This window comes from Loxodonta africana, chromosome 4 (genome assembly GCF_030014295.1).
Source record: "Loxodonta africana isolate mLoxAfr1 chromosome 4, mLoxAfr1.hap2, whole genome shotgun sequence".
Taxonomy (NCBI): domain Eukaryota; kingdom Metazoa; phylum Chordata; class Mammalia; order Proboscidea; family Elephantidae; genus Loxodonta; species Loxodonta africana.
This window is the reverse complement of record NC_087345.1, coordinates 99,348,617-99,369,933: the sequence shown is the minus strand read 5'-3', so window position 1 is coordinate 99,369,933 and position 21,317 is coordinate 99,348,617. Positions and strand designations below refer to the sequence as shown.

Sequence of the window (21,317 nt, the reverse complement as noted above, 5' to 3'; positions counted from 1 at the left end):
TGATACAATTTTAAAATACAAAGAATAGAGCTTATTACTTAGATATTCCCTAACCTGATGTCATCAATAACTCCCAATTACCAAATCCAATAGAAAGTTTTCAGAATTTTTCTCAGTTAACCGCACTGCCACATTTGGCACCATTGATCACATTCTCCTTGAGTCATTCTGATTTATGGCAGAAACCCCTTCCGGTTGTAGGGGATCTTCTCTTACGTCTTACATTGCTCCTTCTCAGGCTCCTTAACTGACTACATTTTCTCTGTTCGTTCTTCAAACACCAGCGTTTCCCAGGGTTCAGTTCAGTTTATAGCTTCCTTCTTTTTTCACCCTCTAAGCTTTCTCTGAGCAATTTCTTCTACGCACCAATACTTTGTAAATCTGTTATCTCCAGTCTACAACAAAATTCTGAGTTCCACATTTATATTTTAACGTATTTACAATAATCCCATCTGTACTTAAAAGGCTCCTCAAATTCAGCATTTCCAAAGATGAACGAGTTACCTTTGCCCAGAGCCAGTTCTTCCTCCTATGGTCGCAGACACAGTGAATATGCTATCACCCATTGTTAAGCGACCCACTAGAACGGATTGTCAAGATACACTTACAGCTCTCAAATACTTGCCTCAAATATTTTAACAACTTTGTAAAGCTCATATTTATAAGCATGTTAAATTTTACCCTTTTTAAAAAAATCTGGACAACTAACGTGAAGACATTGTGAGGCTATAAAAAAAAAAATAGCTACACATAAAACACAAATAATCGATTAGGATATGATAACTCACCAACACTGCATAACTAAATTCAAATAGAAAAACCAGCCAAGTATCCTATTTATATGTACTTATACTATAACACCGCATAAACTGATGCTTCAAAAACTTGACAGTGGAAGGCGAATCTTGGGAAATCCACAGGTACTGTAGTCTTAGCTATCACTGGGGCAGAGATAAAAAAAATGTTAGAAAATGAATCATTTTGCAAAAATAGGTTCATCAAGGCTGACTCACTTTGCTATGTAATAAAATGATAATTTAAAATGCAATTAACGAAGTCTTCTCTCTTGATGTATTATTTATAATTTCTTATTATGGATTAGCATAGTGGTTAAGATTTCAGCTGTTAACCAAAATGTCGGCCATTTGAATGGACCAGGCACTCCTTGGAAACCCTATGGAGCAGTTCTACTCTGTCTTATAGGGTCACTGTGAGTTGGAATTGACTGCATGGCAACAGGTTTATAGTTAGTTATTTGCAACTATGATTTATTTTAAGTGAATCAATAAAGTAGCAATGGTAGTGTTTTGAATTAGAAGAAATTCTAGGTTATTCTAACATCTCCTCCATTCTGAAATCCCTTCTATAGCAATAGTGAATTGTTAACCATCAAAACTACCCATGCTTATATAACCCCATTCTGGGTATGTTCACCATATCCTGAATGCAACTACTCCATTTTTGGATATCTCTAATGTTAACAGATATTCTCCTTGATTGAGCTAAAGCATTCTTCCTTTAACCTTTACCCACTGTCCAAGAATTTACCCTCCTTATCAACAAAAACCAAATATATACCTAATACCATATGAGAAAGTATGAAGGTGTGAGGCCCGGAACTGCAGCAGCCACTTTATGACCTTTGGCAGTTGACCAACAGAATCACGGAACTGCAGAATCAAACTAAGAATCATTGGCCTCCAGGTTTTGTTATATAAACAATAAATGTTTTTGTGTTTTAAATCATTATTAATAATCAATGGCTTTTTGCTACTTGCAACAGAGCACACCAGAACTGACACAAAATAGTTGTTACCACTTGATTGTGCTTCTCTGGAGCTTTGGTAATTTGCCAAGAGTTTTATTATAGTGTGTCTCCCAGCATGCACACTTCTCCAAATACCTGACCAGGATCTATTCGGGTCAAAAATTTGAATACTATGCATCTATTATCGTAGCCTAATACGTTGCTAGTGATTTAAGCAAATACATCATAGTTAATATGTGGTCAATTATACCTTCCATTATTTCTACATGACCTATAAAATTCATACGTATCTTATAGTCTTGGAACAGACTTTGTTTTTTTTTTTTACACGAATAAGCCTGCAATGGATTCAGCACAACTTGTGCAGAATGCATTATTGTATGTAATGCAGTGATATGCTATAATTGTTAACTTCATGTGCCCTTCTTGGCCAGAGGAGCGATATGTTGCTAAGGAAATATGAGGATGAGCTAACGTATAATGAAATAATTAGGATAGAAGCACAGTAGGAAAAGCTCAAACGGACTTGTGTCCAAATCCCTGCCCCCTACCCCGTCCTGGCCTGTGATCTGCACAAGTTACTTAACCTCTCTAAGTTGCTGTTTCTTCATCTCTATGATGAATGTAATAATACCTACTGTTGTGAGGAATAAAGAAGGCTCTCATACAGTATCAGGAAATGACTGTCTCTGTCTGATCTCTTCCTCCTAAAGTTTTTCACTTTTCTTACAGACATACAATTATTTCTGCCTTAAAAAAATTCTTGAAACATGTCTCAAATCAAAGAGTGTTAGTAACCTCAGCCTACTCAAAGGAAGGCCATCGTAAGTATCAAGAATGATGACAGGGGAGGAGGTTTAATAATAGTCATTGTAGAAATGTAAAAAATAAAATTACTATATGAGATAGAAAAGATTGAGAATTAGAGTCCAACCAGCCCCAGAGGAGAAAGGCATCTTCACTGTCCCTGGGTCCCAGCTAACATTTAGTGTATAATTTCAGATTGTTGTTGTTGATTTCAAATTCAGGGGTTTAGGGAGATGCTGGCAAGTATATCTGTGAGATTTTGAAACTTGTATCACCATTAGTCCCAGTGCTGATTTTAAAATGCCATGGTGACTATTAACCCTCTTAACTGATACAAGCATCACTTGATACCCTGAGATAGAGATGAACAGACCCTGGGTTCTTGGTTTGGGGCTTCAGGAACTTGAAAAAATGAGATTTATTATTTTTTTTCTAATTATAGTATATGTGTATACATATATAGATGTGTATATACATACACACACACATACATACATATATACACATAGGGTAGCCATGAATCAGAGTTGACTTGATGACAATTAACAATAATATACATGTGTGTATGTGTGTGTGTGTACATGTACATATGTTATAAGAATTTTTTAAAGCATGGAAATTTTAGAAATTCAGAAACTATGGAATTACGTAATATAAAATCAGTGCAGCATGCTAACATTTAGCATATAATTTGTTTTTTTTTTTTTTTTTCCAAATTAGGGACTTTGAGGAGATGCTGACAAGTACATTTGTAGGATTTTGAAATTTGTACCACCTTTGGTCTCAGCTCTGATCATAAAATTCTAGACAGACAATGACGGGTTTGAGAGAAGTGGGACCAGACAGGTGGCTAATTTCACCTGGCTCTACATTCAATAGGTTTAATGAGGTCCTTTAGTTTTCTTTCTAAGTTATCCAGTAGGTTTTCCATAATCAGGGGAGGTAAGAATTCAAGACTTTTTTTCTTAAGCATAAAGATTGTGGAGTTGAGTGACACTGAACTAAGTAGATGGGGCATGAGACAATGAGGATTCTAGCACCATGCTGGCCTTAAAAACTCAAACTGAAAAGTGAAGGTGTTTCCATACAAGAGAGGTCAGCACAACTGAACTAAACCAAAAGCTAAGAAGTTTCCTGAATACAACCAAATGCTACAAAGGCCAGAGTAGCAGGGATGGGAGTCTAAGGACCATGGTTTCAGAGGATATCTAGGTCAATTGGCATAACAGAATGTATTAAGAAAACATTCTGCATCCCACTTTGGTGAGTGGTGTCTGGGGTCTTAAAAACTAGCAAGTGGCCATCTAAGATGCATCAATTGGTCTCAACCCACCTGGAGAAAAGGAGAACAAAGAACACCAAAGACATAAGGTAAATATGAGCCCACGACACAGAAAGGGCCACATAAATCAGGGACTCCATTGGTCTGAGTCCAGAAGAACTAGATGGTGCCGTGCTACCACCGATTACTGCCCTGACACAGAACACAACAGAGAATCCCTGATGGAAGAGGAGAACCATGGGAGGCAGACCTCAAATTCTCGTAAAAAGACCAGACTTAATGGTCTGACTGAGACTGGAGGGACCCCATAGGTCATGGCCCCCAGACCTTCTGTTAGCCTAAGGCTGAAATCATTCCCAAAGCCAACTCTTCAGACAAGGATTGGACTGGACTATAAGACAGAAAATGATACTGGTGGGGTGTGAGCTTCTTGGCTCAAGTAGACACATGGGACTATGTGGGCAGCTCCTGACTGGAGGTGAGATGAGAAGGCAGAAGGGGACAGGAGCTGGTTGAATGGACACGGGGAATACAGAGTGCAGAGGAGGAATGTGCTGTCACATTAGGGGGATAGCAGCTAGGGTTACATAGCAAGGTGTGTATGAGTTTTTGTATGAGAGGCTAACTTGAATTGTAAACTGTCACTTAAGACACAATAAATAAAAAAATAAAAAATAAGTGAAGGTGTTTCCCTATGTAGATAAAATTAAATTAAATAGGGAAAAAAATTCCCTTGGTTCCAGAGGTGAGGAATCTTTCTTTACTTTTTTCTTTTTTAATGATTCAAGTATTCGATTTACCTCTAAATATATACATCTGGACACAGAGGACAAAAGCTCCTGCACAGCAGTGTTTGTTCCTGTTTAGCAGCATTCATTAAAATGCACTACCAAGTCCTTTCTTTAAAAAACAAGATAACAAATACCAAATGAAGAGAGTTCCCTCAAAATTTATTTCAGCATATCTGTGGTCACAGTTTATCCAAATTAGTCTTTTCATTTGAGGCAAAATGTAGATAGTAATAAAATGAAGTTGTTTTACACTGAGTGCTTATATTAAAGCAATGTTACAATTTATACAATCAGAATAAAGCAGTAACCAGTGATTATGTCATAACTACTTCTGAAATTACACGTCTGTTGAATATGTTATTATATGCAGTGCAAAGACAGCCTGCAATTGTTAACTTCATGTGAGCACTTTTTATAGAAAAAAATCAAAAGCCAATAACTTCACAAGTGGTCATTTGTTTCTGCGCGAGACTTGGGGGCTGTGTGGGTGTATGAAGCTAATTTCTATGACAAGGAAATCTAATTCAAAGAGAAGAAAGCACACTCTGTACAAAAGCATCTCTGTTTGTATAGCCTGTGAATACTCATATCTGTATCTTAGAAACCCCTGAAATACGTCCCGCTCATGCATCTTATATAATTTCATATTTGGTGGTGAGCCAAGGCCAATTTGTTAGCACCGATGATTGATTCACTGTTGTGGGGTTGGGAGTCAAGGGTCAGAAAGTGTTCCTCATGCATACCAACCACAGCAGCTGCAGCTGCAAAAGACTCCTCCAGATCAACAGGAATGCTGATGGCCAAGAAACAAAAAGCCTGTCCCACTTCCACTGTCATCCCCCTGTAGCTCCTGCCTGATGTCAGCATGGGGGGTTATTAGCTGCATACTGGGTGGATCTGTGTCTTTTATGTCCAAAGTCTTTACAGTGGGTGCCCTCTTGGAGAAAGCTACTTTGCTGTTATTTCACCACATCTGGGTCAAGATAATGTAGGGTAAACTCCACATTAATTAAAGCCACAGTGTGATAAATACAAATAATAAGTATAAATTAAGAGATGGTAGAGTCCTTAGGTGGTACAAATGGTGGACATGCGTGGCTACTAAGTGAAATGGTGGAGGTTCAAATCCACCCAAAGGCACCTCAGAAGAAGGCCTAGTGATCTACTTCTGAAAAATCAGCCACTGAAAACCCTACAGAGTGCAATTCTACTCTCACACACATGGGGTCACCATGAATCAGAGACAACTTGAGGGCAACTAGCTTTTAAGAGACGGTGAGTCCTTCTGCAAATGAAATCACAATATTCAAAGTAAGAAGTATTAACCCAGATACTAAACTAGGTGGTTAGTGAAAAAGACATCTATTGTCTCTAAATGAGAAAAAGACTGTGGCTTGAGATAAGGCTGAAGGAGTAGGTATAGGCTACTTTCCAGACTTAACCCCTAAAGATAATAGAAAGTCATGGAAGGAAAATGTTAAGTGACACAATCATATCTGAGTTCTTCTAAGCTCACGCTATATGCAAAAAATAATAATGGCTAGAGTATATGTAAGGACACCATCATAGGCCAGGAACAAGGATGATGAACTAGACTGAGATGGTTGCAATGGAGATTCGGGACTGACTTTGCTAGGGGAATCGAGAGAACCTGTTGAGTGACTAACTGTCAGGGCAAGGGAGAAAGAGACAAGGATGGATACAGTGCTTCTTTCTTGAACAACTTAGTAGTTAGTAAGAATGTTCACTAAATAAAATAGGTTAATGTTGGATTTTTTTTTTAATTTTGGGCTCTGCTAAACAATTTAAAAATAGTTTATTCAACCATCGCAAGAACAGATTTGATGCACTGAACACTAATGACCAAAGACAAGACGAGTTGTAGAATGACATCAAAAAAAAGAAATCAAGAGGTCATTAAAAAGACAGGAAAGAAAGAAAAGACCAAAATGGATGTCAGAAGAGACTCTGAAACTTGCTTTTGAATGTAGAGTAGCTAAAGCAAAAGGAAGAAATGATGAAATAAAGAGGTGAACAGAAGTTTTCAAAGGGTGGCTCCAGAGGACAAAGTAAAGTATTATAATGACATGTACAAAGATCTGGAGATGAAAAACTAAAAAGGAAGAACACTCTATGCATTTCTCAAGCTGAAAGAATTGAAGAAAAAATTCGAGCCTCGAGTTGCAATATTGAAGGATTCTAGGGGTAAAATATTAAACAATTCAGGAAGCATCAAAAGAAGTTGGAAGGAATACACAGATATATATATATTTTTTATACCAAAAAGAAGTGGTCCGTGTTCAACAATTCCAAGAGGTACCATATGAGCAGGAACCAATGGTACTGAAGGAAGAAGTCCAAGCCGCACTGAAGGCATCGGCAAAAAACAAGCCTCCAGGAATTGATGGAATAAGATGTTTCAACAAATAGATGCAGCGCTGGAAGTACTCACTCATCTATGCCAAGAAATTTAGAAGACAGCTACCTGGCCAACCTACTGGAAAAGATCTATATTTATGCCTATTCCCAAGAAAAGTGATCCTGCAGAATGTGGAAACTATAGAACAGTATTATTAATGTCACATGCAAGTAAAATTCTGCTAAAGATTCAAAAGCAGCATCAGCAATATATCAACAAGGAACTACCAGAAATTCAAGCCAGATTCAGAAGACGATGCAGAACCATGGATATCATTGCTGATGTCAGATGGATCCTGGCTGAAAGCAGAGAATACCAGAAAGATGTTTACCTGTGTTTTATTGACTATGCTAAAGCATTCAATTGTGTGGATGATAACAAATTATGGATAACATTTTGAAGAATGGGAATTCCAGAACACTTTATTGTGCTCATGAGAAATCTGTACATGGATCCGGAGACAGTCGTTCAAACAGAACAAGGGAATACTGTGTGGTTTAAAGTCAGGAGAGGTGTGCATCGGGGTTGTATTCTTTCACCAAATCCATTCAATCTGTATGCTGAGCAAATAATCCAAGAAGCTGAACTATATGAAGAAGAACTTGGCATCAGGATTGGAGGAAGACTCATTAACAACCTGCATTATGCAGATCACAAAACCTTACTTGCTGAAAGTGAAGAGGACTTGAAGCACTTATTGATGGATTACGCCTCAACATGAAGAAAACAAAAATCCTCACAACTGGACCAATAAGCCACATCATGATAAATGGAGAAAAGATTGAAGTTGTCAAGGATTTCATTTTACTTGGATCCACAATCAACACAAATAGAAGCAGCAGCCAATAAATCCAAAGATGCATTGCATTGGGCAAATCTGCTGCAAAAGACCTCTTCAAAGTGTTGAAAAACAAAGATGTCAATTTTAAGACTAAGGTGTACCTGACCCAAGCCATGGTGTTTTCAACTGCCTTATATGCATGTAAAAACTGGACAATGAATAAGGAAGACTGAAGAAGAATTGATGCCTTTGAATTGCGGTGTTGGCAAAGAATATTGAATATGCCATGGACTACCAAAAGAATGAGCAAATCTGTCTTGGAGAAAGTACAACCAGAGTGCTCCTGAGAAGCAAGGATGGGGAGACTGTGTCTTACATACTTTGGACATGTTGTCAGGAGTGATCAGTCCCTGGAGAAGGACATCATGCTTGGTAAAGTTAGAGGATAAGCAAAGAAAAGAAAGACCCTCAATGAGATGTATTGACATAGTGGCTGCAATGATGGGCTTAAACATAACGATTGTGAGAATGGCACAGGACCAGGCAGTGTTTCATTCTGTTGTATATAGGGTCACTATGAGTCAGAACTGACTCAATGGCACCTAACAAAAACATTTGACCAAAACTCATTGTAGAAGGAAATGCTTAAGAATACATTTTTGTCAGATGAAAAATAGAAATGTTTGCTCCTAGTTTTTTGTTTTAATACAAAGTTTAATTCAGCAATATTCCCTTGTTATATTCTGCCAAGCAGGCCAGAAAAGCAGAGAGGGAAGTTTCTTTCAGTTGATGCAGTTTATGTCGGAAGTAGGTCACTTTGCATTTCCACATGTAGGTGTGCAGGAGAATTTAGTTTCTGGGAGAGCACATATGTGCGTCAGTGTCCCTCAGATTCAGTATATGTTTTAGGTCTAGTAAGTATCACTAGCCTGTGGCAAACACTAACTCCTTCAAAAATGAATATCTGACACCCCTGATTCCCTGAGGAGCACAAGGTCCATGTCTCTATTGTATTATCTTCATGAAATCAAGAAGTTACAGGGTTCCATAATGAAATATTTGAGAATCACCATTGTGAACAAAACAAAGTCTAACCATCTTGGCTTCTAAGGAGCATTCTAGCTGTATTTCCTTCAAGACAGATTTGTTCATTCTTTTGGCAGTCCATGGTAAATTCAATATTCTTGGCCAACACCATAATTCAATGGTGTCAATTCTTCTTTGGTCTTCCTTATTCATTCCCCAACTTTCACATCCATGTGAGGTGATTGAAAACACCATGGTTTGGGTCAGGCGCACCTTAGTCCTGTAAGTGACATCTTTGCTTTTTAACACTTTAAAGAGGTCTTCTGCAGCAGATTTGCTGAATTCAATAGGTCATTTGATGTCTTGACTGCTGCTTCCATGAGTGTTGATTGTGGATCCAAGTAAAATGAAATCCTTGGCAACGTGAATCTTTTCTCCATTTATCATGTTGTTGCTTATTGGTCCAGTTATGGGGACTTTTGTTTTCTTTATGTTTAGATGTAATCCATACTGATGGCTGTGGTCTTTGATCTTCATCAGTGAGTGCTTCAAGTCCCCTTCACTTTCAACAAGCAAGGTTGTATCGTCTGAATATCCTGCGTTGTTAATGAGTCTTCCTCCAATACTGACTATGGGTTCTTCTTCATGTAGTTCAGCTTCTTGGATTATTTGCTCAGCATAGTGCTAACATATTTATTAAGTCTACAGTTAAATGGCGACGCCCTGTGCGCAAACGGTTAATGTGCTCAGCTGCTAACTTAAAGGTTAGAGGATCCTTAGAAGAAGGATTTGGAGATCTACTCCCAAAAAATCAGTGATTGAAAACACAGTGAAGCACAGTTCTACTCTGACACACGTGGGGTTGCCATTTAACTGTAGACTTAACAAACATGTTAGCACAATACAGTGCTGATTCAGAGCATCAAGCAAAAAGTATGTAACAGAGTAAAGCACATTTTAAGAAAGTAAATTTTTTCAAGGTTATTGAAAGCATACAGGATGAATTTAGATTTTGCTTCAATTCAAAGATACATATGTAATTATAAAATACATCACATACCTCCTTCCATCTATTGGCTTTCCATGAAGGACATCTGCCGGATCTACAGACTTGGTGAGTTTGAGGTCTCTGTAGGTGACTGCAATACTTTTCTTCTAATTTTCCTTGGAATTGGTCAATGCAAAATACCTCACGGTACTTTATACCTTTACCACAAGAAGCTGAGCACTAGAAAAGAAATATGAACATGTTTGATTCATTTTATCTTGATGAACTTAAATTTATCTTTAACAAGTATAAACTTAAACAATCAAAACATCATTGCTCTTTATATAGAAACCAAAAGTAATTAGTGTTTATCAGGGGCAGGAAGGGGATGAAAGAGAGAGTTTTTGTTTCTATAGAGTGCATTGAAGACAGGTTAATTGTAGTGGAATAACTTGGAAAAATAGAGCTAAAATGGTTGCACAACTTGAAGAACGCGATCAATGTCACTGAAGTATACATGTAATATTGTATGTGTTGTGAGTATGGTAATTTAAAAAAAGCATTTATTTAGCATTTTCATTTATATAGACTCTGGTATTTCTAATTAGAGAGAATCTGAAATTTGCCAAAATGGTCTTGACCACAAATTGATGTTGGCATCATGAGGGTATTCATTCAACCAAAAAATATTGATTGCCTACAATATACCAAGCACTCTTCTGGCACATAAATGCCACATGAGGTAGACTGGTTGCCTTTAGCTCTTTTAGGGTTAAGGACTATCCTCCACTAACTCCTGTTATCATGCATAATCCCAAAATTGCTTTTCAATTTTGTATAGAGACTTACTACCTATTCTGTTTATATTCCATATTTTTTCACACTGGAAAGCATTTTTTTGATGTTAAAAAAAAAAAAAATTATCTCCCAATACAGAAAAGTGTGATCTGGAATGCAGAAAATTAATTTCTTAAAAAAGTGCAATTTAGTTAAGGTTTTTTGCATCAATTTTGGAAGATGTATCTCTCCACTATCAACCCTTCAATACATTTAGTAAAAAATGAAATAACTACAATCTCTCAAAATATAGGTAAAACCATTTGACTGAATTTTTCAACTAGCTGCCATTTTACGAGTGAGGCTGCACAATGTGGTGGAAAGAGCTTGGGCTCTAGCATAGAATACTAGCTATGCCATTTACTAGCTAGGGTCTTAGGCACATTTCATCATCTGTCGGGGCCTCAGTTTCTTCATCAACAAAATTAGGATAATAACACCTATCTTACAGGTTTCTTATGAAGATTAACACGAGATAAAGAACATGAAATGCTTAATCTAGCCCTGTTTCACATGGTGGGTGCTCAGTAAATAATAGTTTCCTCTTCTATCTTTTTCCTTGTGTAGCCTCAGAGAGGATGTTGACAATTTTCAGCATGATATATGTACCAGGGAAAAGTTAAGAAAAGCAGAAGACATGGATTCCAGACAACTATTTTTATTCCTCTGAGACAGCTGTTGACATGTGGTTTTGCTCAGAAATATATACTGTGTTCTGAAAACATTAGGTAATATATTATGTATTTTATGTATATTACAAGTTCACAAACTATCAGACTAATACAGACTATTAGATGCTTGAAATACTTTAAACTTAAAAAAAATGATTTGAGGATTTTTTTTTTATATTACCTGCAATACTATAGTCTACTTGTGTGAATGATTAATTTAGCTCAGTGCCTTGATTATTAAGACTGATTGTTTTTACACCTGAGATTTTTTTCTTCTCTCATTAACACTTATAGTCTTTTCACGCCAGGTACAAAACACTCAATTCTGTAAAAATCTCTAATGGATCTTCATATACTGTATTAAGTATATATCCTTTCCTCCTACTGATCCTACTGATCTCTTTTTTACTGGCTTTTTTTTTTTTTTTAATCTTTAAAATCCACCTACTTGCTCTACTCTTCTGGCCACTTATCTTGGGCACTGCCTGTTTCTTTTCTTTGTTTATTTTTCAAAGGGCATAATGTATTTTATACTGAAAAACACCAAATATTATTTAGTATCAAGAATATATCAGGGAGTATTCTAACTACTTTGCACACATTCACTGTCATTCATGGAAGAATGTTTTTCTCTCCAGGTCCATTTTTTTTTAATTTTATTTTAAATTGTGACATTTTGAACAAAGAAAGCATTCGTTACTCTCCCTCTTAACCCATTTTAAGAAGTTGTAATTGTGAATTACCATGATACAATCTCAGTGACACTTAAGGAAGATGAGAAAATATTCACATTTTATTCATTTTAGGAATAGTATTGAGTGCTTACCATGTACCAAGAATCATGAATAAATACAGACTCATTAAACAACATCTCTTGCTTTTGCCCTTGATTTATTCTCAAAGTGCTTATAATCTAAATGACACATACTGTCTATGAAATGAAAAATAGCATATTTAAATTTAAATAATATAAAACCCAATAAAAATGAAAAATACTATAAAACACTAATGGCCATTAAAATGATACAATAAGAAAGTTATGATGGTATTAAGGAATTCATGAAAAGTAGCCATTTCTTTCTGGGATGTCTGATAAGTGCTTAAGGAGAAGGTGGTATTTAAACTTGGTGTTGAAGAAGTAAGTTTGTTGATGGAAAAAGATGAATGACCTTATATGTTTGTTTGATAATCCTTATCTAGACTTTGCCCATGTGTCTCTGTTTTAAAAATCCCCAGCACTTTTTTAAGTGTCAAGAATCCAAGAATCATTAAGTAAATATGCAGCAAAATGGTTGATATTTCTGCTAAGACCAATTTTAAAACTGAGTAAGAGAAAATAGATTAAATTCAAGATTTTACTCCAGAATTCAGCAATATCGTACTCCTCTACAAGCAGTACCTATGAATGGAATGTATACTCAGACACATAGTTAATTGTCAAACCTGAGATCATATTTTACAAACTGAATAGTACCTCCTACTCTACTTAAAACTGTAGGTCATCTTTGATCCTTTCTCTTCATTATTCTAATCTCTAACCAAGACTATTATTAACCATATTTTTAAACATATTGTTTCTGTCTGTGTTCAAGAACTGACAATGGCTGTCTATTGCCTTTAATAGCAAATCAAAACTTATACTCTTCCTTACTTCTTGATCCATCAAATTTCAGTCAGCATACCTTTCCACACTCAGTTTCTGTTACTTTCCAGTATGCAGCTTTTGCCATACTTAAAAAAAAAAACACCCATTGTTGTCTATTGATAGGATAGAGTAGAACTGTCCACTAGAATTTCCAAGGAGCATCTGGTGGATTTGAACTGCTGACCTTTTGGCCAGCACCCATATAGCACTTCAGCACTACGCCACCAGGGTTTAGGGCATAATATAATTCCTATTTCTTTAATGTGACATATTCACTAAACACCATAGCCTAAGTCATATGATTCCTTTTACCTAGTCAATTTACTTCCTCGAATGCTTTTTAAATCTTACTTTTCTTTATAAGTCAATCTCCTTTTCTTGGGTAAATCGTTATCAATTTTTCACTTCTCTGAACTCTCCTGAATCCCACTCCATTTTTAGCACTTCTTTATTTCCCTTTGTGTCATGTGATATATCTATCCACCTCCTAGAGGTCAAGACACTTTTGGATTTCTTACATCACCCACAAACTTGCAGGTGCAATAAATATCAGCTGATCATTGACGTTGAACCTTGATGTAAGCAATTTATTTTTTTGCTTTCTTAAACTCTAAAACAACTTAATAAAAATTTTTCATTCCTAGAATATATTAATAAACCCAAATTCCTCTAGGAAAGACAGAAAAAAATATAGTATTATAGAACTGCAAAATAAATTATGCTTTGGTTACACTTTTAAAGTAGACTTTCTCTTTCTCCAAGATCTGAACAGAAATAAGTACATTATTTTGTCATATCTGATGAATTCCATGTGGGAATTTCTCCAAAATAAAAAAAGAACATGTTATGCAAAGAATTATGTTTTAGTTGGAATGAGACAGGTCATAAACAACTAGTGAAATGCTAGCCTCCTTCCCTCAAACCACAGTAGATTCCAAGTTGCAAAAATCCCACAAAATTGCTTATTTGGCAGGAGTACTCAGACATGGCAGTTCTTTCTTCCCATCCCTAGCAATCTTTTTTTTACTCGGTTTTATATTCCTGATATTATCCTATTCTCTAGAGGTTTTACTAATGGTGTATAGTTCATTTCCAGCATTCCTATCAAAAGAATTATTCACTAAAAATGACCTCTATGGCCCTTAGTTTACTTAGCCTTAGTCTGTTGCTGAGAGTGTTCCCTGATTCTTACGCAGATAATATCTACTCAGGTTAGTTGTATGTTTACTTAATTTTGCCATTTCTGAAATAAATCTTGTAGAAGATGCAGGACACAACTTGCTTCAGAAGTGGCAAAATTAAGTAAACATACGAATAACCTGAATTAACAAATCTTATAAATTAGATGGTTAGAAGAATTCTTACCACCTGGTTATTCTACGGAAACCCTGGTGGCGTAGTGATTAACTCTATGAGGCAGTTCTACTCTGTCCTATAGGGTCGCTATGAGTCGGTATGGACTCGACGGCACTGGGTTTTTTGTTGTTTCTTTTTGGGGGGGGGGTTATTCTATTACATTAAAGAAAACAAACCCAGTGCCGTCGAGTCGATTGCAACTCATAGCAACCCTACAGGACAGAGTAGAACTGCCCCACAGAGATTCCAAGGAGCGCCTGGCGAATTCAAACTGCCGACCCTTTTCGTTAGCAGCCGTAACACTTAACCACTATGCTACCAGGGTTTCCATTACATTTTTAGGGCTAGCATAAATCTAGAATACTTTAGCCCTAAAAATGTAATAGAATAACTAGAGTTGCTCAGGTTGGCTGGTACCTTCAATTCCAAGAGTGAAAACTGGAATTAATTAGTCCAGTTTTTTTTTTAATACAGTTAACTTTGGAACAAGTCTATTCTTGTTTTCAGAGTAAAGTTGTATATAGAATAAGATTACTTCTGATATTCGAGGTGTGGTTTACATTTTTGTTTGTTTATATGGTAAGGATACTACAGAAGCACGTTGACTTAATTTGTGCATAAGAGTCTGGTTGATTAACTTAGTTTTAGAAACTTAAATTGCTAAACAAAATAAAATAAGGAAATTAAGTTTACTTTAGCTCCAGGTTTAGGAAACAGAAAGTCTTGGAGTTATTTTAGGCTTTCATAAACAATTGTGTTGACCTGACTCTTAATTCTCTCTCATAGTAGTAGGAAAGATACTGGGAGAATTTTTGTGTAAAATACTAGTTGAAAGTTAACTATTACACCACACCTTAGTCATGGACACACTGTGCCTTTTGGAGACAAGTTAACTTGGGTAAGTTCTGTAATCTCATTAAACCTCCATTTTTCTTAAGTAATGATGGTAAAATTAATACCTACTTCATACAGAATTCTATGCAGAGGTAAGGAGGAAAGGAATTTAAAAATAGAGAAGTGGCCAAACCAAGAAAGCTCTAAAGAGATTAACAATGCTAGGACAGCAAAATGTAAAATACTATTAAAATCCATAAAGAACAAAGAGGATACTGCTGAAAATCATATTAAGTATATAAAGGACAAGCTTGAAAAATGTCTTCCCAAATGTAAAAGAACATGGAAGAGAACACAGAGAAGAGTGAATGGAGAGTCCTGTGTGAATCTGGTTTCCTGGAAAACACTCTGCTCATTCCCACCTCAGGGCCTTTGTACATATGATTTCCTTCCACCTCATACTTCACTCATTTCATTTCCACATATTTTTTTTAGTCTAAGTTTAAATCTCATTTCCTCAGCAAAACCTCCTTCCCTGTCCAGCCCAGGCAAGATTAGATATGACTCATAAATATTTTTAGCACCCTGAGCTTCTTTGCTATACTCAATATACCTGTAATTACCTGTTTGATGACTGTTTCCCCAACCAGACTACAAACTCTATGAGGACAAGGACTATGTCTGTCTTACTCCTGATTAGAGGAGGGGCTTAATAAATATTTTTGAATGTTGTTGTTAGGTGCCGTCGAGTTGGTTCTGACTCATAGTGACCCATGTACCACAGAACAAAACACTGCCCAGTCCTGCGCCATGCTCACAATACTTGTTATGCTTGAGCCCATTGTTGCAGCCACTGTGTCAATCCATCTTGTCCAGGGTCTTCCTGTTTTCTGCTGACCCTGTACTTTACCAAGCATGATGTCCTTCTACAGGGACTGATCCCTCCTGACAACCTGTCCAAAGTATGTAAGACACAGTCTCGCCACCCTTGCTTCTAAGGAGCACTCTGGTTGTACTTCCTCCAAGACAGGTTTGTTCATTCTTTTGACAGTCCATGGATTCAATATTCTTTGCCAACACCACAATTCAAAGGAATCAATTCTACTTCGGTCTTCCATATTCATTGTCCAACTTTTGCAAGCATATTAGGCAACTGAAAACACCACGACTTGGGTCAGGAGCACCTTAGTCTTCAAGGTGACATCTTTCCTTTTCAATACTTTAAAGAGAGATCCTTTGCAGCAGATTTGTGCAATGCAATGCATCTTTTGAGTTCTTGACTGCTGCTTCCATGGGTGTTGATTGTGGATGCAAGTAAAATGAAATCCCTGACAATGTCAATCTTTTTCCCATTTATCATGATGTTGCTTACTGGTCCAGTTTTGAGGATTTTTGTTTTCTTTACTTTGAGGTGTAATCCATACTGAAGGCTGTGGTCTTTGACCTTCATAAGTAAGTGCTCCAAGTCCTCTTCACTTTCAGCAAGCATGTGTCATCTGCATAACGCAGGTTGTTAATGAGTCTTCCACCAATTCAGATGCCCCATTCTTTTTCATATGGTCCAGTTTCTCAGATCATTTGCTCACCATAAAGATTGAATAGGTATGGCAAAAGGATACAACCCTGATGCACACCCTTCCTGACTTTAAACCACTCAGAATCCCCTTTATTCTGTCTGAACAACTGCGTCTTGATCTACGTACAGGTTCTACATGAGAACAAGTAAGTGTTCTGGAATTCCTGTTCTTCATAATGTTATCCATAATTTGTTATGATCCACACAGTCGAATGCCTTAGCATAGTCAATAAACCAACAGGTAAACATCCTTCTGGTATTCTCTGCTTTCAGCCAAGATCCATCTGATGTCAACAATGATATCCCTGGTTCCATGTTCTCTTCTGAATCTGGCCTGAATTTCTGGCAGTTTCCTTTCAATATACTGCTGTAGCTGCTTTTGAATGATCTTCAGCAAAATTTTGCTTGCATGTGATATTAATGATATTGTTTGATAATTTCCATTTTTAATAAATAAATGTAAATAGATCAGAACATTGCAATAACAAAAATATAATAAAAACAAAGTCTTCTGAATTTGTGTAAGAACTGAATCCAAGGATTGAAAATGAAAGGAGATCCACGTCTGAATACAGCCTGGAATTTTTAATTTCATAAATAAAAAATATATATATACAACCAGGTAGAAAAAAATAGACTGCCTAAAAAGAAAAAAATATACGGCTAGCTAGCTACCAATTTCCTTTTTTCCTTCCTTCCTTCCTCCCTTCCATCCGTCCTTCCTCCCTTCCTTCTGAGACAGGCTATTTATAAGCCTATCTAAAATCAAAGCCTCAACTGCTACGCTTGAACCCATCTTGTCTCACGTACTCAAGAGCATTGCTTCAGTAATTCTGCCTTCCTCTAATGTCATTTTTTTCCCTCCCCTTGGACCATTTCTATCAGCTTGTTTTATTTTCCCATCTATAAAAACTTGCATTTACCTCTACTCCATTCAGTTTCTGCCCTTTTTCTATGTCCTCTTGCTGCAAGATACCTAATTTTTTTTTTTTTTAAATACTTCTTATGTCCTTGGGTGCTGGGTTTTATGTCCTATTTCTTTCCTCCAGTTTTCTCTTGGACCCACTGCAATTAGACTTTAGCCTTGACCACTCCATCAATACTGGTCTTATCAAGTTCATCAGTGAACTCTACCCTAAATCCAATGACCAAATCTCAGTCTTCATCTTATTTGGCCTGTCATTCACTTTTGATCACTCCCTTCTCCTTGAAACACTTTCTTCACTTGGCTTCCAGAAAACTACACTCCAACCCTTCCTTACCGCTATTGACAGGAACACCTGCTATTCTCTCCCTCAATCACTCTGCTGCAGTCACACTGCTTCTTTACTGTTCCTTGAACAAGTTGGGCACGTGCAAAGTTGGGCATGTGCACGCATACAGAGGTTTTGCACTTGTTCCTCTACACTTAACTCTCTTTCCCTGCTACCAACATGACTAGGTCATCTCTCCTCTTGCCTCAGGCTTTGATTAAATGTCACTTTATCAGAAATGCCTTATCTAATCACTTTATTTAAAATCACAACCAACTCTTCACCATCAGTCCCCGCCTCTTTACTGACCACTTAAGAGAGCAACCTTTGTTTAAAATGGACTTTAAGATATTTTTTTAAAAAATAAATAGATGAAAACAATGAGAATAAAACATAGGGGAAAATTTGATCTAGGAATGAAGAGGAATAGCAAGACAAGACAAAAGCCAAAAAGCTCTATCAATAAACAGAGCACAGAAAACATGCTAATTCTCTGATATTCAGAAGTTAATTAGAAAATAGTTAATATAGTATGTTCCTAATTAGGTTTTTTAAAATATATATATATATGGGTATATACATGCAAATATTTGTTTAAAAAATGCTGAGTGAATAAAAACCAAAATGTTAGCCATAGCTATTTCGGGGTATTAAAATTAATTCATATCTATTTCTCTTTTCAAGATTTTCTGTATTTTCCAAGAATAACATTTGTTATTTTTGTTTTCAGGGAAAAAATGCAATAAGCATATATATAATAATAATTGTCAAGATTTTGGGACAGATTATCTGAGATAAAATATTTTTCAAAGTCCAGTATTCTAATTTATGGTTTCAAATGTTATATATATATATCAATCCATAGGATATTCTGGTCATGTTGTTGTTAGCTCCCACCAAGTCAGCCTGGCTCATGGTGACCCCATGTGTGTCAGAGTACAACTGTGCTCCAAAGGGTTTTCAGTGGCTGATTTTTGGAAGTAGATTGTCTTAGTCTGGAAGCTCTGCAGAAACCTGTTCAGCATCATAGCAACACAAAAGCCTCCACTGACAGACAGCTGGTAGTTGCACATAAGGTGCGTTGGCTGGGAATCCAACTCAGTTCTCCCACATGGAAGGAGTGTCCTGTGTGAATTCTACCACTGAACCACCAATGCTATATATCACATAACCTCGCTGTTCCTCACAACAAAGTCCATAAGTTCATCTGTTAAAAACGTACAAGCTACAACCATGGGGCTGGATATCACATCTATCCTATTGCCCATTATATGGCAAGAATTAGCTACTTTTTCCAGACAACCAAGGAAACCTAATACAATGACAAAACAGTTCATAAAACTTTTTTGTTTAAGGAGAGCTATGCTCACAGAGGAGCCCTGGTGGCACAGTGGTTAAGCACTTGTCTGCTAACTGAAAGGTGGGCTGTTTGAATACACGAGCCACCACGGGAGAAAGATGTGGCAGTCTGCTGCCATAAAGACTAAACCCAAAACCAAACCTGTTGTTGTCAAGTCCATTCTGACTCATAGTGACCCTATAGGACAGAGAACTGTCCCACAGGGTTTCCAAGAAGTATCTGGTAGGTTTGAACTGCTGACCTTTTGGTTAGCAGCTGTAGTGCTTAACCACTATGCCACTTGTTCTACTCTGTCTTATCGACTAGATGGCAGTGAGTTTGGTTTTTGCTTTGGTAAGTTCACAGGAATTTAATTATTACACGTCCAAATCCAAATATCACTTTTCATTGCAAAGCAGAAACCATTTCCATCAAGACAAGTGCAACTGAATAAGAAGCATTAATTTATGATGTATAAAATAGAATGGCTTGATTTAAACACCAACATACCGTAACAGCTAAAATATAATTAGGTGTTGCAGTGTCTCTCTTAGAATAATTCCAGAGGATTCGTTGTGTCTTCCTTAGTCTTAAGTGGCAATTCCAAAAGCATCAATAAACGTCTCTATATTGAAACACGCATCACTTTGCTTTGATCTTTTTCAAAACTGAAATACTTTGTTTTTCTGTTTGTTTTATAGCAAAGTTGGAGCCCTGCTGGCACAGTGGTTAAGAGCTTAGGTGCTAACTAAAAAGTTGGCAATTTGATTTCACCAGCCACTCTTGGGAAACCCTATGGGGCAATTGTACTCTGGGGTTGCTGTGAGTCAGAATTGGCTCGCTGGCAGCAGAAGTGGGAATAGCAAAGTTAAAATAAAAATTACAGTGAAAAGTTTTGATTATACTTTGCAAGAGAACTTTTGTATATGACATTTGTGTGATCATGTTAAATGTTTCTAGAACATTATTGTGAAACAAAGGATTAATTTGTGAATGACCATCCACGCATACCTGTGTTTTCTTTTTTTAAGAAACCCGTTATAACATCCTCTAGATAAAATAAAGAAGGTATACCTAAACCCTAGAACAGTGTGTTATTTGAAATCTTAGGAAGCCAACAAAAACTATGTACCTAAGAGAAAAGCTTCACTACAGTAAAATCTTAGTTATGAGTTTTATACAACTACTTTATAATGAAGAGCATTCCTTATAATGGTGAAAAAACATTTTCAAATTAAGCTTTTTAATTATTAGAGGAGAAAAACATAAAAGTAATGAGAGCAGTTAAAGCAGTTATAGTGAATTAGGATGTTCCTCTTTTTAAAACAAAAACAAAATATCACAAAAAATATGCATACTAAGAGTAGAATGTCAACTCTAAAATAGTACCACTACTGTTCTTCTCATTCAATGCATGTGTGCACTAAGGAGTAAGCTACTGAATTCACCAACAGGGGCCTCATTCAGAGTATTTCCTGAAAGATTATACTTACAGTTTTAAAGCTTAATGGAGTTTGAAGATTTCTTTTATAACCCGTTACAGATGTCCTTTCACTGTGCAACTTTAATAAACCAAGACAACATTTGAGTTTTTAAAAATTTACCACTAAATAATTAATTCCATTGCGTTTTATCTAATCATTTAAAAATTGCAACTGCCAACATTTGAAATTTGTAAAGTTTTATTAATTTGCAAAAATGTTTGAATTCCAATTTAAAAGACAAAGAAACATATGCTTACTAGCAAACATACCCAATAAGTTCTCATTACATCCTTATCGTTTGTAATAACTTTTTCCCTTCAATTTCATGTTCTAAAATTTTGAGTATACACATATACACATGCAATGGATTTATAGTTCCAAGCTAATCTATGTAGTATGAGTAATCTCAGATGTAATTCGTTTGGCTAATTCAATTGGAAGTAATATTTAAAGATACATA

The 21,317-nt window shown here is 36.4% G+C and overlaps 1 protein-coding gene across 1 annotated transcript in view; it reads right to left on the bottom strand.

The window, feature by feature from the left end:
• The window catches only part of ADAMTS20 (ADAM metallopeptidase with thrombospondin type 1 motif 20), a 215,455-nt gene that overhangs the window by 48,750 nt on the left and 145,388 nt on the right, over positions 1-21,317 (bottom strand). Inside the window, exon 29 of the mRNA XM_064284366.1 lies at positions 9,935-10,102. Within this exon, the coding sequence (XP_064140436.1) occupies positions 9,935-10,102 (168 nt within the window). The remainder of the gene's footprint in view (positions 1-9,934; positions 10,103-21,317) is intronic.